General features: G+C 41.2%; 1 protein-coding gene across 1 annotated transcript in view; it reads left to right on the top strand.

Moving 5' to 3' along the window:
* Window positions 1–17928, top strand: part of MATN2 (matrilin 2) — a 295468-nt gene that overhangs the window by 139905 nt on the left and 137635 nt on the right. The window contains exons 4-6 of the mRNA XM_053715235.1: window positions 9425–9547; window positions 14386–14508; window positions 16054–16176. Of these exons, the coding sequence (XP_053571210.1) occupies window positions 9425–9547; window positions 14386–14508; window positions 16054–16176 (369 nt within the window). The remainder of the gene's footprint in view (window positions 1–9424; window positions 9548–14385; window positions 14509–16053; window positions 16177–17928) is intronic.

The raw sequence follows: 17928 nt of genomic DNA on the forward strand, positions 1-17928 counted from the left end.
TCCTTATCGGCCTCCTTTATAGTCGACCAGTTACGATGGTCAATGTCTATGCCCCAAATTTGAAACAAGCACAATTTTTTAAAAGAGTTACGACTAAAATCCTTCAGGTACAGAAAGGTGCCTTAATATTAGCTGGTGACCTAAATGTTGCACTCGAGCCGGGTATTGATTGCTCCCTGGGTCGAGGCAGTATCCCCATAAAAACCCTACAGGACCTTAGATCGTGGGCACATAAGCTCACCCTGATTGATGTGTGGAGGGCCAAACACCCGGGCCAGCGGAACTACACCTTCTTTTCCAACCCGCACCAATGCTACTCACGCATAGACTATGTATTTGTAGATCAAATTAACTATTGCTTAGTACAGGAGGCGGACATCGAACCAACAAGTTGGTCCGACCACGCCGCAGTGTCGGCTACTTTGAAATGGTCTGAACGACCGTTGACCCCTTACTCATGGCGGCTCGATGAATCCCTGTTAAAACACCCAATATTCTCTAAAAGCGTTGCGGAGATGATAAAAGTTTATTTTGAACTCAATAACACGCCAGACATATCACCGCACACTCTATGGGAGGCCCACAAATGTGTCATTAGAGGGGAAATGATAAAACGCAAGGCGGCCCTCACCAAACAATACCGCGAGACCTATCACTTAATGATCCAAAATATTCGCGAATTAGAACAGACTCACAAAAACTCCCCTCTAGATAAAGTCATAGTAGATAAGTTGAGGCAGGCAAGGAATGACTTAAATAGGTTAATATTCAGAGAAGCCCAATCCAAAGCGTTATACCTCAAGAAAATGTATCTGGCCAACTCAAACAAGATAGGCCCGACCCTAGCAAAAAACCTTAAGGAACAGAAGCTGAACTCATATGTACATAGCATAGTCGACTCTGCGGGCCGTCAGGCTCTCAGCAGCCACCATATAGTAGAAGAATTTAGAAAGTTTTATAATACACTATATAACCTGCCGAAACCACCATTGGCGGCTAATCTTCAAGAGCGAGAGAGGTATATAGCTGAAGCTGCACTCCCGGCCCTCACTGCAGAGCTATCCCAGAAACTAGAGGCCCCTATTACCCTCCAAGAAGTCCTCCTAGCTATAAAATCCCTCCCCCTGCGCAAGAGCCCAGGACCCGACGGGTTCACAAACCTATACTATAAAAACTACAGGCAACTCCTGGCCCCGCACCTTACTTCCATGTTCAGAGCGATAGATGATAAGACACCCTGGCCCAGGAGCAGCTTAGAGGCTCACGTTATAGTTTTGCCGAAGGCGGACAGAGACCCCCAGAAAGTGGAAAATTATAGACCTATATCCCTGCTCAACTCCGACGTCAAGATTTATGCAAAAATTTTGGCAACCCGTTTAAACTCCATTCTCCCTCAAATTATCCATGTGGATCAAACGGGGTTTATCCCCGGGAGAGAAGCACGGGACAATACCATCAGGGTAATCCACCTCTTAGAGCATGCCAGCCGGTCGAAGATCCCATCGATATTAATATCGACAGATGCTGAGAAAGCCTTCGACCGGCTGGACTGGAACTTCTTACACTCGTGCCTGTCCGCCTTCGGTATCGGAGACCTGATGACCCATAGAATTTTTAGCCTTTACACACAACCCTCAGCGAAAATTAAAGCTAACGGTGTTCTGTCAGATAGCTTTAGCATTGGGAATGGGACTAGGCAGGGCTGCCCCCTGTCCCCGCTCCTCTTTGCTATCTCCATGGAGGTGCTCGCGGCACACATCAGACAGAACCCCAATATCACTGGTATAACCTTAGGTCCCAACTCTTTCAAAATAACCCTCTACGCGGACGATGTCCTTATTCTGTTAACTTCCCCCTCCACTTCCATCACCTATTTATTAGAGGAATTCAACCGATTTAGCGCCCACTCCAATTTTCATATAAATGCACAAAAATCTGAAATCCTAAATATTAATATGAAAAAGCAATCCTTTGAGGCCTTAAGGACTCACTGCCCATATAAACTAAATCTAGACAAACTTAAATACTTAGGAATCCAGCTCACGCCGGGGAGTAGCAAACTATTTAAGCACAACTATATACCCCTCATGCATAGGCTCAAAAAGGAACTCGACGGTTGGCAGCATAGACCACTCTCGTGGTGGGGTAGGATGCAAGCAGTAAAGATGACGGCCCTCCCACAACTGCTTTATGTTATGCAGACTGTACCTATCCACCTCCCGAACACATATATCAATCAACTACAGTCAATAATAAACTCTTTTATATGGGGTAACATTAAACCACGTATTAGCAAGAAAATTATTACAGCCCCGCTGGGCGCAGGAGGGCTAGGAGTGCCGTCGGTGTTGTCATACCATAGGGCCGTAGTTCTGCAGAGAATCATTGAATGGCATAACCCGGCAAATTCCAAAGCATGGACAACTATAGACTCTTTCTTATTAAAATCTCCGAATATTGGTCCCCTTAGTTGGGTCAAGCATTCGGCTAGACCCCCCCTAGCAAGACTATCCCCACTATACAACCACCTATTCAAAACATGGGATGGGATTCGAGCTAAAATAAAGGGCATCTCGTCCCTTATCTCCCCAATGTCTCCAATCTCTTATAATGCTGAATTCACGGGAGGGTTACTGGCCGAAAGACCCAATCCTACTGGCCTGGAGCGCACAATACCGTTTACTAATCTGGTTTTTAACCACGCATTAAAAACCCGCTCCCAGCTGGCTGACTTGGCAGGAGGTGCTTTCTCTGGGTGGCTCAAATATGCACAGCTCACACACCTATTGAAAATTTCACCCCATAGGGATAGCCTACTCAGAGATCTGACCCACTTTGAAACGCTATGCCTATCTGGTACGACCCCCCGTGGCTCTCTATCAAAGGCCAAAAAAATGCTAGATGCAGCACAGACCCCCACGTCCTCTCCTTATAAACTACATTGGCAGGAGGAGCTGGGAGCGGAGATCCCTGAGGAACATTGGCAAGATATATTACACTACACCGCCAAGTCCTCATCCATACCAAGATCCCTAGAGCTTAACCATAAGGTGTTGTTCCGCTGGTATCTCACACCGGAAAGACTTAAAAAGATCTACCCAGGAGCGGGTGCCACTTGTTGGAGGGGGTGCGGGTCCAATGGGACGATGGCACATATCTGGTGGCAATGCCGCTCAATATCTCCCTTTTGGAGGGGAGTGGAGCAGCTCCTTAGGGAACTATTGGGAACAACATTTCACCTTTCGCCCTCTATAGCCCTCCTAAATCATAAACCTGATAAAGTTTGTAAAATCAAATGGAAACTAACACAAATTAGCCTAAATAGTGCAAAGGCACTTATTGCCCGCAAATGGAAATCTGCACGCACTCCCACAATACAGGAATGGCTCACACACACCTCAGAACTCTTAGCGGCGGAAGAATATTCTTACTATAGCAATGGTAATTTATCCTTTTTCCATAACGTCCAGTTCTATTGGGAGACCCTACTTAAAGCCCCCGCCATAACTGGAGACTAAGCTCCAGTGGAGGAAATACAAAACATAGAGCGGGACCTCCCAGGCCAGGCCTCTATTACTCTTCCCCCCCCCCCCCTTCTCCTCTAACCTGCCATCCTATCTCTCATCTCTCACTCCATCCTTCTCTCCTATTTTCCTCCCCTCCCTTCACCGCCACATAGTAGGTGTGGTTTAAAGAGGTTTAATCAATTGCACATACAAATGTTGTAGTTGTTTTATTGAATGATGTTATGCTTATTGGAATCTGTATAACCTAACCTTAGATACACTAGCCACTGTGATGATAGGATAATTTTTGGTCTACGCAAATTAGCACAGCGAGGGATGCCTCAAGAGCGGCATCCCAATACAGACTTAATGGACAATAACCCCAAGTAGGATGATCCGTGGCACAGGGGGTTCACCCTGAAAGAGAGATTGCGTAAAGTATAACCTTGACGATATGTACCGTATCTTATAATTTTTATCCCTGATTTGTGTGTCGCTCACTAAATTGTATCGCTGTTGACTTCCAATAAAGCTTGTTTTAAAAAAAATAAAAAAAAATAAAAAAATAATATGGATATTAGAAAATCACATTAAAATATTTTGTCTATAAATATAAAACTAGTTACTGCAATAGAGAAAATAAAATATAAGAATTTCCCATATTAAAATATTAGTATTCATATAATTGTTATTATAAGACTACATGATATATGAAAGACAGTGCTCTGCAAGTGCGCACATGCATGTGCATGATTGTGTTCCTGTGCATAAGTGGGTATGTAAGGTTCGTTGTGATATTTTCTGCACCTGTTCTTAACAATTCAATCTGTTTTTCTGGTTAATACATTTCTTTCCAAATACATTATTAAAGGGACAGTCTAGTCCAAAATAAACTTCCATGATTTTTTCCAATTTACTTTTCTTTCCTAAGATATGCTGACTCAGGCGTTCCAATCCTATTCATCTGCACATGCAGTGCCCTGTGTTTCCTCTCATGCTCCGTCTGAAGTTTCTTTGCAAGATATTGCTGCCCAGGTATCCTCTGCGGTATCTGAGGCGCTGTCTGCTTTTCCCATGCTGCAGGGAAAACGCAAAAGGAAATTTAAAGAAACAGTAACTAAGATTTCTGATCCTGAAGTGGCTAATCAAAGTATTTCCTCTCAGAAGTCTGAGGATTAAGATTCTTCGGGTGCATCTGAGGATGAAATCTTGAATTCTGGCAGTGTAATTCCTTCTGCTGATGCTGAAGTTGTGTCCTTCAGATTTACGCTGGAGCACCTCCGCTTGTTACTTAAGGAGGTTTTGGCTACCTTGAATGACTCCGATACTACTATCGTTGTTAACCCTAAGAAGTCTAGTAAGCTGAACAAGTATTTTGATGTTCCCTCTGCGGTGGAGGTATTTCCTGTTCCAGGCCGTTCTTCTGAAATTATTGCATGGGAGTGGGAGAGACCTGGTATTCCTTTTTCTCCATCTCCTATTTTTAAGAAAATGTTTCCTATAGCTGATTCTATTAAAGAGTCGTGGCAAACGGTTCCTAAGGTGGAAGGAGCTATTTCCACTTGGGCTAAGAGGACCACTATTCCCATAGAGGATAGTTGTTCCTTTAAGGATCCAATGGATAAGAAATTGGAGGCATTATTAAAGAAAATGTATGTTCAATGGCAGCCTGCGGTGTGTATTGCTACTGTTACCAGCGCTGCAGCTTACTGGTTTCATGCCTTGTCTGATTCTATTCAGACAGATACTCCTCTTGAGGAGATCCGGGGACAGGATTAAGGCTCTTAAGTTGGCCAATTCCTTAATTATGGATGCTTACTTACAGGTCATTAAACTAGGAGCCAAAATGTCTGGTTTTGCCGTCCTAGCTCGCAGAGCCCTTTGGTTAAAACCCTGGTCTGCGGATGTTTTTTTCTAAATCTAAGTTATTAGCTATTCCCTACAAGGATAAGACCTTGTTTGGGGCTGGTTTGGCTGAAATTATTTCAGATATCACAGGAGGAAAGGAATCTTTTCTTCCTCGGGATAAGAAGAATAAGCAGAAAGGGTGTCAGAGTAATTTTCATTCCTTTCGTAACTTTAGCGGTAATCCCTCCGCTTCCTTTTCCAAGCAGGAACTATCCAAGTCTTCCTGGAAGTCTAGTCAGTCTTGGAACAAGGGGAAACAGTCTAAGAAACATGCGTCTGACTCCAAGTCAGCATGAAGGGTCGGCCCCCGATCAAGGAACGGAATCTAGTAGGGGACAGGCTTTCTCAATTTGCTCAGGCTTGGATACGAGATGTCTCAGACCTGTGGGCCATGGAAATTGTATCTCAGGGGTACAAGAATTCAAGACATTTCCTCCCAGAGGCAGGTTTCTTCTCTCAAGATTATCTCTAGACCAGATAAAGAGAGAGGCGTTCTCAAATTGTATCAAGGATCTTTTTGCTAGTTCCAGTTCCTTCGCAGGAACAGGGTCTGGGATTTTTTCAAATATGTTTGTGGTGCCCAAGAAAGAGGGGGCTTTCAGACCTATTTTAGACCTAAAGTGTTTAAACAAGTTCCTCAGAGTACCGTCCTTCAAGATGGAGACTATACGTTCCATTCTTCCTTTGGTTCAAGCGGGTCAGTTTTTGACAACCATAGTCTTAAAGGATGCGTACCTTCATGTTCCCATTCACCGGGATCATCACAAGTTTCTAAGATTTGCTTTCTTAGACAATCATTTTCAGTTTGTGGCTCTTCCATTCGGCCTTGACACAGCTCCCAGAATTTTCTCAAAGGTCCTGGGGGCTCTTTTCGCAGTGATTCGGTATAAGGGCATTGCAGTAGCACCATATCTGGACGACATTCTGGTTCAGGGGCCGTCTTTTCAACAAGCAAACTCTCATACAGAGATCTTGTTGTCTTTTCTTCGCTCCCACGGTTGGAAGGTGAATCTGGGAAAGAGTTCTCTGATTCCAGCCACAAGAGTACTGTTTTTAGGGACCATAATAGACTCCCTACTAATGAAGATATTTCTGACAGAGGTCAGAAAAACAAAGATATTTAGCTCTTGTCTTGTCCTTCAGTCCTCTCCTCGGCAGTCAGTGGCTCTATGTATGGAGGTAATTGGTCTGATGGTAGCTTCTATGGACATCATTCCATTTGCTCGGTTCTATCTCAGACCTATACAGTTATGCATGTTAAGGCAATGGAACAGGGACTATGCGGATCTGTCTCTGCAAATAGTTCAGGTGGCAAGGGACTCTCTTCTGTGGTGGTTGTCTCAGGAACACCTCTCCCAGGGAACTTGCTTTCGCAGACCTTCCTGGGTGATTGTGACCACGGATGCCAGCCTTCTAGGTTGGGGAACAATTTGGGGGTCATTGAAGACTCAGGGTCTTTGGACCCAGGAGGAGTCAGTTCTCCCTATAAACATTCTAGAACTGAGAGCGATTTTCAATGCTCTACTAGCCTGGCCTCAGTTAGCCTTAGCCCGGTTTATCAGGTTCCAGTTGGACAACATAACATCGGTGGCGTACATCAACCACCAAGGGGGAACTCGGAGCCATGACAGAGGTGGCCCAGATAATCCAGTGGGCGGAGTCTCACAACTGTTGTCTTTCTGTGATCCACATCCCAGGAGTGGACAATTGGGAGGCGTATTTTCTGAGCCGACAGACCTTTCATCCGGGGGAGTGGGAACTCCATCCGGTAGTATTTTCCAGTTTAATCCTCATTTGCTGGCAGCCAGAACTGGATCTCATGGCTTCTCGGCAGAATGCCAAGCTTCTGAGGTACGACTCGAGGTCAAGGGATCTACAGGCTTTCTTGATAGATGCTCTGGTGGTCCCTTGGAATTTCAGTCTAGCTTACATATTTCCTCCATTCGATCTCCTGCCAAGAGTCATTGCTCGGATCAACTAGGAGAGGGCGTCGGTGATTCTCATAGCGCCGGTGCGACCTCGCAGGATCTGGTATGCAGATCTAGTGGAAATGTCGTCTCTACCTCCGTGGAGACTCCCTCTGAGGAAGGACCTTCTACTTCAGGGTCCTATTCTTCATCCAAATCTTGTTTCTCTGAAGCTGACTGCTTGGAGATTGAACGCTTGATTTTATCTAAGCATGGATTTTTAGAGTCGGTCATTGAGACCATGATTCAGGCTCATAAGCCTGTGACAAGAAAGATTTACTATAAAATATGGCATAAATATCTGTATTGGTGTGAATCCAGAGGCTACTCTTGGAGTAGAGTCATGATTCCTAGGATTTTGTCTTTTCTCCAGGAGGGTCTGGAGAAGGGTTTGTCAGCTAGTACTCTGAAAGTCAGATTTCTGCGTTGTCTATTTTATTGCATAAGCGTTTGGTAGATGCACCAGACGTGCAATCTTTTTGTCAGGCCTTGGTTAGGATCAGGCCTGTGTTTAAGTTCGTTACTCCTCCCTGGAGTCTTAACCTTGTTCTTAGATTTTTACAGCGGGCTCCGTTTGAACCTATGCATTCCTTAGATATTTAGATGTTATCTTGGAAAGTTTTGTTTCTTGTTGCTATTTCTTCTGCTCTGAGAGTTTTGGAACTCTTGGCTCTGCAGTTTGATTCTCCTTATCTTATTTTTCATTCTTATAAGATGGTTCTACGTACTAAATTAGGTTTCCTACCTAAGGTTGTTTCAAACAAGAATATTAATCAGGAGATTGTGGTTCCTTCTTTGTGTCCTAATCCTTCTTCTCCTAAGGAGCGTTTGTTGCACAACCTAGATGTTGTGCGTGCTTTGAAATTTTATCTTCAGGCGACTAAGGACTTTCGTCAGTCTTCTGCTTTGTTTGTTTGTTTTTCTGGGAAGGGCAAGGGTCAGAAAGCTACGGCTACTTCTCTTTCCCTTTGGCTAAGGAGTATTATTCGTTTGGCCTATGAGACTGCTGGACAGCAACCTCCTGAGAGAATCACTGTTCATTCCACGAGGGCTGTTTCTTCTTCCTGGGCATTTAAAAAATGAAGCTTCTGTGGAACAGATTTGCAAGGCTGCAACTTTTTCAAAGTTTTATAAATTTGATACTTTTGCCTCGGCTGAGGCTTGTTTGGGAGAAGGGTTCTTCAGGCAGTGGTGCCTTCTGTTTAGGTCTACCTGTCTTGTCCCTCTCTTATCATCTGTGTCCTCTAGCATGTGTATTGATTCCCACTAGTAATTGATGATTCCGTGGACTCACCATATCTTAGGAAAGAAAACAAAATTTATGCTTACCTGATAAATTTCTTTCTTTCCGGATATGGTGAGTCCACGACCCACCCTTTATTTAAGACAGTTTTTTTTCTAAAACCTCAGGCACCTCTATACTTTTGTGTTATCTTCTTTTTCCATTTTTCCTTTGGCCGAATGACTGGGAATTATGGGTAAGGGAAGTGACATATATAGCAGCTTTGCTGTAGTGCTCTTTGCCTCCTCCTGCTGGCCAGGAGTGATATTCCCACTAGAAATTGATGATTCTGTGGACTCACCATATCCGGAAAGAAAGAAATTTATCAGTTAAGCATAAATTATGTTTTATCACCATTTGCTTTGTTCTTTTGGTATTCTTAGTTGAAAGCTAAACCTAGGAGGTTCATATGCTAATTTCTAAGCCCTTGAAGGCCGCCTCTTCTCTCAGGGCATTTTGACAGTTTTTCACCACTAGAGGGTGTTAGTTCATGGGTGTCATATAGATAACACTGTGCTCACGCACGTGGAGTTCCAGTGAGCAAGCTCTGATTGGCTAAAATGGATGTCTGTCAAAAGAACTGAAATAAGGGGGCAGTTTGCAGAGGCTTAGATACAAGGTAATCACAGAGATAAAAAGTGTATTTATAACTGTGTTGGTTATGCAAAACTAGGGAATGGGTAACAAAGGTATTATCTATCTTTTTAAACAATAAACATTCTGGTGTAGACTGTCTCTTTAAAATACTTTGTTTCTTGCAGCTCCTCATCTATGTTCTACGGTTAGACATGGCTGTGATCACTTTTGTATCAATACTCCTGGCTCCTACCTATGTAAATGCAAACAAGGGTACATCCTTAATCCTGACGAGAAGACCTGCAGAAGTGAGTACAGAAAGTCTTTACTTGGTTTAATGTATGAGCAAATGATAAACTGAATAAACAGATTTTAACATCTTTCATGCAGAATCTTTTTTATGATTTTATAACTATGATGCATTTTCAAGGTCTTAAAAGTGATCTTTTAATATGTGAATGAGGTTCATGAGACAACCTAGAAATTAACATTTTTTAGCGTGGCATAGAATCACAAACAGACCTTTGGAATTGCTTCTAGCAATTTCAAAGCTATTCTGAGTACCCTGCTGCAACTGGTGTTTGCTGTTTACTGCAGATGGGTGCAGCAGCTAAGTGGGCATTATAGTTTGAACTGGGTATGGGCATTCAATGAGGTGTGTGCTTTACGGGTATTGCAGTAGGAGCAGTGCACATTGGGTATTACATTTGGTTGTAGAGAGGCAACAGGGCACCTTCATGTGTGGGTTGTGGGTGCCATATATAAGGGATTGTGTTTGCTGCAGTGAAGGTGTGGTCAATACAGTGAGCCTTTTTTGTAGTGGTGGGCTCTGGAAACTATAGGGTAGGTGAGTGCTGAGTGCTGATTACAGATGGTTAGGTTTTGTGTTCCATGGAGTTAGGCAGTTATATGTGATGAGTAATGTAGGGATTACTGGCAGTGCTCCATATATACCAAGATGTAAAGTTAACCCATTTTACCTTATAATAATGCTGGGGGATCTAGCATTGCATACCATGGGTAAAATACATTTGCTATATACTTTTATTATTTATTTTGCTCCCATTTTCCCATTATGACAACTGAAAGTGCACATAGCAGATTTCACATGCCTAACCCTGCTACATATATGTTGCTGATTGATTACAGTAGATAATATCAGATATGGAAAATGACAATGGTGATTTTGCTAAAACAATGGCTGTGGCTAGCTTTAGGTACTCAAGTAACAAGTGCAGATTGGCTCCTCCAAATAAGGCATGTGGTGGGTGGAGTTTGTCTATTGAAAAACATTTGCAGCAAACAAGTTAAAGGGGCAGTACACACCAATTTTCATATAACTGCATGTAATAGACGCTACTATAAAAAATAATATGCACAGTATAAAACCTTTTAAAATGTACTTAGAAGCTCCCGGTTTAGCACTGTTGATGAGGTTAGGCTGGGACACCCACTAAAAGGGGCTGAGAAAGCAGCAAGAGAAGACCCTCCCCTGCATATGAGAAGACCTATTACACAAACAGGAGCCATCAGGAATATGTAGACTTCAGTCTTTGTCTTATACTTTGGGGCTTGCTTAGGAGACCGAAAATCAGCACAATGTTATTAAAAAATAAGCAAAACTAAACATTGTTACAAAAACACACCCAGATGGGCTATATAAATAGATCATCTACAAAACATTTATGTAAAGAAAAATCTAGTGTACAATGTCCCTTTAAAGCATTCAAAAAAATTCACTCTCAAGTAGTATGTTCATTTTTTACAAGGCAACAGAAAAATAGTGTAGTTAGGTGTTTACTGTCCCTGGTGATATCTGGGGGCACAAATTATTTATACCCTAAAATACCATCTACATTGGTACCTGTTATTCTAAAGTACATGTGTAATAATTTAATTGCTGGTCATTTTAAAAACTTAATATAACTTTAAGAATGTGGGTAGAATAAATAGCTCAAGTTCTGCCATAGTACACTGTTAATATTTAGCAGGATTTGTCAGTTGAGTAACCTTATCTTAATAACCGTTTCATCATCATAAAATTAATTTCATGGTTTATTTAAATGAGCATATGATTCCGTTCTACTTAGTTTTTTATTTAATCTCCTTAACTGTATCAATAGAGAGATAAGTCATCCGATAATTGTGTAATAAGCTTTAATATGCACGTCTTATCGTGGTGAGACAAGCCTGCTTTCTTTAATTATTTTTCATAGTTGTTTTACATTCATACGATAATGTTCTCACACAAATCACTTTCTTCTTTTGTATTTAAAGTTGTAACATATCAGATTAAAATCTGTCTCAATGTTTTTTATACTGCTCCAAAATAAAACATGAACTATCTGATATGAATTATGTATTATCTTTGTAAAATGTCAACCCTATATAAAAATCAATGCTGATACTTGAATATTTATTCTATAAAAAAGAGTGCGTCCTATATGCTATATAATACTTAAAGAAATAGTCTAGTCAAAATTAAACTTTCATGATTCAGATAGAACATGCAATTTTAAGCATCTTTCTAATTTACTCCAATTATCAATTGTTCTTTGTTCTATTGGTATCTTTATTTGAAAAAGCAAGAATATAATCTTAGGAGCCGGCCCATTTTTGGTTCAGCACCTGGGTAGTGCTTGTTAATTGATAGCTACATTAAGACACCAATCAGCAAGTGCTGCCCAGGTGCTGAACCAAAAATGAGCTGGCTCCTAAGCTTACATTCTTGCTTTTTAATTTTAAGTTTAATTTTGAATAGACGATCCCTTTATTCATTTGTGAGTCTTAACACCACAAGTGACATGTAAAAATGTGTTTATTTGAGTTGACATAAACAAATCTATTAACAAATTAGAGCAGATGAAAGCTAAGAATAAACAATACGATTTAATTTCATTTAGAAAGTAGTTCCTTTTCAGTGTACATTTGTGTAAATCTAACACTATATAACTTATTCTTAACCCCTTAGTGACCAGAGCACTTTTCCATTTTCTGTCCGTTTGGGACCAAGGCTATTTTTACATTTCTGCGGTGTTTGTGTTTAGCTGAAATTTTCCTCTTACTCATTTACTGTACCCACACATATTATATACCGTTTTTCTCGCCATTAAATGGACTTTCTAAAAATACCATTATTTTCATCATATCTTATCATTTACTATAAAAAAAATTATAAAATATGAGGAAAAATGGAAAAAAAACACACTTTTTCTAACTTTGAACCCCAAAATCTGTTACATATCTACAACCACCAAAAAACACCCATGCTAAATTGTTTCTAAATTTTGTCCTGAGTTTAGAAATACCCAATGTTTACATCTTCTTTGCTTTTTTTGTAACTTATAGGGCCATAAATACAAGTAGCACTTTGCTATTTTCAAACCATTTTTTTTCAAAATTAACGCTAGTTACATTAGAACACTAATATCTTTCAGGAATCCCTGAATATCCATTGACATGTATATATTTTTTTTTAGAAGACATCCCAAATTATTGATCTAGGCCCATTTTGGTATATTTCATGCCACCATTTCACCGCCAAATGCGATCAAATACAAAAAATTGTTCACTTTTTCACAAATTTTTTCACAAACTTTCAGTTTCTCACTGAAATTATTTACATACTGCTTGTGCAATTATGGCATAAATGGTTGTAAATTCTTCTCTGGGATCCCCTTTGTTCAGAAATAGCAGACATATATGGCTTTGGCATTGCTTTTTGGTAATTAGAAGGCCGCTAAATGCCACTGCGCACCACACGTGTATTATGCCCAGCAGTGAAGGGGTTAATTAGGGAGCATGTAAGGATCTTTTTGGGGTAATTTTAGCTTTAGTGTAGTGTAGTAGACAACCCCAAGTATTGATCTAGGCCCATTTTGGTATATTTCATGCCACCATTTCACCGCCAAATGCGATCAAATTAAAAAAAAACGTAAAATTTTTCACAATTTTAGGTTTCTCACTGAAATAATTTACAAACAGCTTGTGCAATTATGGCACAAATGGTTGTAAATGCTTCTCTGGGATCCCCTTTGTTCAGAAATAGCAGACATATATGACTTTGGAGTTGCTTTTTGGTAATTAGAATGCTGCTAAATGGCGCTGCGCATCACACGTGTATTATGGCTAGCAGTGAAGGGGTTAATTAGGTAGCTTGTAGGGAGCTTGCAGGGTTAATTTTAGCTTTAGTGTAAAGATCAGCCTCCCACCTGAAACATCAGACCCCCTGATCCCTCCCAAACATCTCTCTTCCCTCCCCTACCCCACAAATGTCCCTGCCATCTTAAGTACTGGCAGAAACTCTGCCAGTACTAAAATAAAAGGTATATTTGGGCTTTTTTGTGCATTTTTTGTTAGCATATTTACATATGCTTCTGTGTAGGGATCCCCCTTAGCCCCCAACCTCACTGATCCCCCACTAAACAGCTCTCTAACCCTCCCCCTCTGACTTAATGTGCGCCATCTTGGGTACTGGCAGCTGTCTGCCAGTACCCAGTTTAGTGAAAAAAAATGCTTTTTTTTTAAATAAAATATGTCCCTTTTCTGTAGTGTAGCTTTCCCCCCCCCCCCAAGACCAACCCCCCACCCCTTCCAGATCCCTTAGATGGTTTTGAAAAAAAGTTTATTTAATTTTTTTTTTTACTTTTACTTTTTTACTTTTCTGTAGTGTAGCGGTTCCCACCCGCTCCCGCCCCGTGCACGCGCCCGCCCGCCACCCCCCCGTGCACGCGCGCGCGCCCGTGCGCTCCCCCGACGGTCCCCGATCCCGCCCCCCGTGACGTCACGCGCAACACCGATGGCCGCCCACCCGCCTCCCAATTCGGCTCCCACCCACCAACGATACCGGCCATCGATGTCCGGTGCAGAGAGGGCCACAGAGTGGCTCTCTCTGCATCGGATGGCCATGTATGGTTATTGCAGGATGCCTCCATATCGAGGCATCACTGCAATAACCGGAAAGCAGCTGGAAGCGAGCAGGATCGCTTCCAGCTGCTTTCCACACCGAGGACGTGCAGGGTACGTCCTCAGGCGTTAACTGCATGTCCTCGGTCATTAAGGGGTTAAAAATGGCATTGTTCTGTGTTTGCGCCATTGATCTGGTTACAAGTATATTAATTAAATTAATTCTACTTTTTTTTTACAGCTCAGGATTTATGTGCTTCGGAAAAACATGGATGTGAACAAATATGCGTAAATACTCCAGGATCGTATATGTGCCAGTGCTATGAAGCCTATGAGCTCGCCAATGATTTAAAAAGCTGTACCAGTATGTTTGTTTTTTTAACACTTTCACTATTTAACCACTAACGTTGGATACCATGATTTAGGGTTTTTATATTGAAGTGTTTCATATTACATTCCATTTGGGGTATTTTAACATCAGCATACTGCATAAATAACAGACTATTAGAATGTTTTTACTAGACTAACATTTCCTATTCAGTGACAAACTTTCAATAGTTTATTTTCCTATCTGTTTTGTATTTAAAATGTCACATCAATCTGATCATGTTATTCTAGGGCAGGCCTTCAGAAGACAACAGCCTCTTAAAAGCTTGTAGTTTAATATTTAAAGGTACAAGAAACCCTATTTTTTTCTTTCATGATTCAGACTGAGCAGACAATTTTAAACAACTTTCCAATTTATTTATATTATATCATTTGTTATGTTTTCTTTGTATCCTTTGTTGAAAAGTATACCTAGGTAGGCTCAGAAGGTGCTGATTGGTGGCTGCGTATATATGCCTCTTGTCATTGTCTTTTAGCTAGCTGCCAGTAGTGTATTACTGCTTCTTCAGCAAAGGATACCAAGAAAATGAAGCAAATTAGATAATAGAAGTAAATATGAAAGTTGTTTAAAATTGTATGATCTATCTCAATTATGAAAGAAAAAAATGTCGGTTTATGTCCCTTTAAGGGACAGTAAAGTCATTATTTAATTTAAATCCTAGCAGCTTTAGTTCTTAAATTATGCTGTATAATTATTTATGGAAATTTATGCTAATTAATATTGACTTTTTACCCAGAAAACCCTAGATAGAGCATATACTGTAGATTTATACAACTTTCCAATATACTTATTTAATCTAATTTGCTTCATTCTCATAGTATCATTTGTTTAAAAGCATACAGCACTGTGTTTTTTTATATTAAGTTGTACTGTGTCTGCTTGTGCTGTGATTTTAAGGAGGCCTGGCAGATTCTTATTAGCCTGAGTTACAGTACTAAATAAAAATATCTTCTGTGTGGAATTTAAACCAGATCAAACAAAAGGGGGCATCACTGCACACACAAACATTTCCTTGTGCAATAATTAATGGGGCCCTTTAAGTGTCTATCTGACATATAGGGGTCAATTTATCAAACTCTGTATGATGCTCTGAGGCGGTGGACAGAAATCAATCCGATCGAATACGATCGGGTTGATTGACACTCCCTGCTAGCGGCCGATTGGCCGTGAATCTGCAGGGGGCAACATTGCACCAGCAGTTCACAAGAACTGTTGGTGCAATGATAAATGCCGACAGCGTAAGCTCATGTCCGCTTGCACATTAATAAAATGACCCCATATAGTTATGTATTATTAAACAAGTACCATGATTTCTTAGTAAGAAACAAATGTTTTCATAAATGCTGAAGTCTTGTTTTGTAAGGTACTAGTTGTGAACTTGGACACAGTGTATAAAATGTTCTTTTTGTTAATGTGAATAAAAATTATCATTAAACTCCAAGCAAAACAGTGTTGTAATGTATTGTGCAAAATAATACTGGTTTTATATTAATGTTAACCAATATTATTGTTCTCTCGCAGTTGTAGACTATTGTGCCTTGGGTAATCACGGTTGTCAACACGAATGTCTTAACGTTAAAGATTCATACATCTGTCAGTGCCGCTCTGGGTTTATACTGAATGCAGACAAGAAAACCTGCAGAAGTAAGTTTCCTTATTTTAATGTTTTTTTGTCTTTCTCTGGTTTCTTATTTAAAAGGACTTACTAATGCAATAAATGTAGAGATTGTGCTTTTGTCTCTACTGAACTGATAGGCTGATTTGCAAACTCAGCCTTCAGTTCCAGAGGGAGACTTAACCTATGTGTTTTACCCATTTTCACCCCATGTAGTTTTGCATTTAAAGGGACACTAAACTCAAAACATTTCTTTCATGATTCAAGTAGAGAATATAATATTAAAAACATTCCAATTTACTTCTATTCTCAATTTTGCTTCATTCTTTAGATATCCTTTGTTGAATAAATAGCAATGCACATGGTTGAGCCAATCACACGAGGCATATATGTGCAGCAACCAATCAGCAGCTACTAATCCTATCTAGATATGCTTTTCAGCAAAGTATATCAAGAGAATAAAGCAAATTAGATAATAGACGTAAATTAGAAAGTTGTTTAAAATTGCATGCTCTTTCTTTATCATAAAAGAAAAAATTGGGGTTTTATGTCCCTTTAACCCCTTAACGACCAAGGACGTACGCCACACGTCCTCTAAAAAAATACACTTAATGACCGAGGACGTGTGGCGTACGTCCTTGGTCTGGAAAGCAGCTGGAAGCGATCCTGCTCGCTTCCAGCTGCTTTCCGGTTATTGCAGTGATGCCTCAACATCGAGGCATCCTGCAATAACCCCCCTTGGCCATCCGATGCAGAGAGAGCCACTCTGTGGCCCTCTCTGTACCGGACATCGATGGCCGGTTTCGTTGGTGGGTGGGAGCCAGTCTGGGAGGCGGGTGGGCGGCCATCGATGGGCTGTATCATGTGGAGGGGGGCGGGATCGTGGGCGGGAACGCCGGGCACGCGCGCGGGCGCGCGCGCGTGCACGAGGGTGCGCGCGCGGGCGCGCGCAGGGGTAGGAAGCGGGTGGGAACCGCTACACTACAGAAAAGTGATGGGATTAAAGTGGCAGTGATTGCCAAATTTATTTACATATATGTGAATCTAAGAGATCTGGGAGGGGTGGTGGGTTGGTCTTTTGGGGGGGGGCAAGCTACACTACAGAAAATCATTAAAAAAATAAAAATAAAAACATATTTTACTATAAACTGGGTACTGGCAGACAGCTGCCAGTACCAAAGATGGCTACTAATAAGTTAGAGGGGGATGGGTAAAGAGCTGTTTGGGGGGTATCAGGGAGGTTGGTGGCTAAGGGGGGATCCTCCAGAGCAGCATATGTAAGTATGCCTTTTTTTTTTATTTATTTTTTATCAAGGATAGCTTTTTTTTTAGTACTGGCAGACTTTCTGCCAGTACTTAACATGGCGGGGACAATTGTGGGGTGGGGGAGGGAAGAGAGCTGTTTGGGAGGGATCAGGGGGTGTAATGTGTCAGGTGGGAGGCTGATCTCTACACTAAAGCTAAAATTAACCCTGCAAGCTCCCTACATGCTACCTAATTAACCCCTTCACTGCTAGCCATAATACACATGTGATGCGCAGCGGCATTTAGCGGCCTTCTAATTACCAAAAAGCAACGCCAAAGCCATGTATGTCTGCTATTTCTCAACAAAGGGGATCCTAGAGAAGCATTTACAACCATTTGTGCCATAATTGCACAAGCTGTTTGTAAATGATTTCAGTGAGAAACCTAAAATTGTGAAAAATTTTACTTTTTTTTTTTATTTAATCGCATTTGGCGTTGAAATGGTGGCATGAAATATACCAAAATGGGCCTAGATC

Source organism: Bombina bombina, chromosome 5 (genome assembly GCF_027579735.1).
Source record: "Bombina bombina isolate aBomBom1 chromosome 5, aBomBom1.pri, whole genome shotgun sequence".
NCBI classification, from domain to species: Eukaryota; Metazoa; Chordata; class Amphibia; order Anura; family Bombinatoridae; genus Bombina; species Bombina bombina.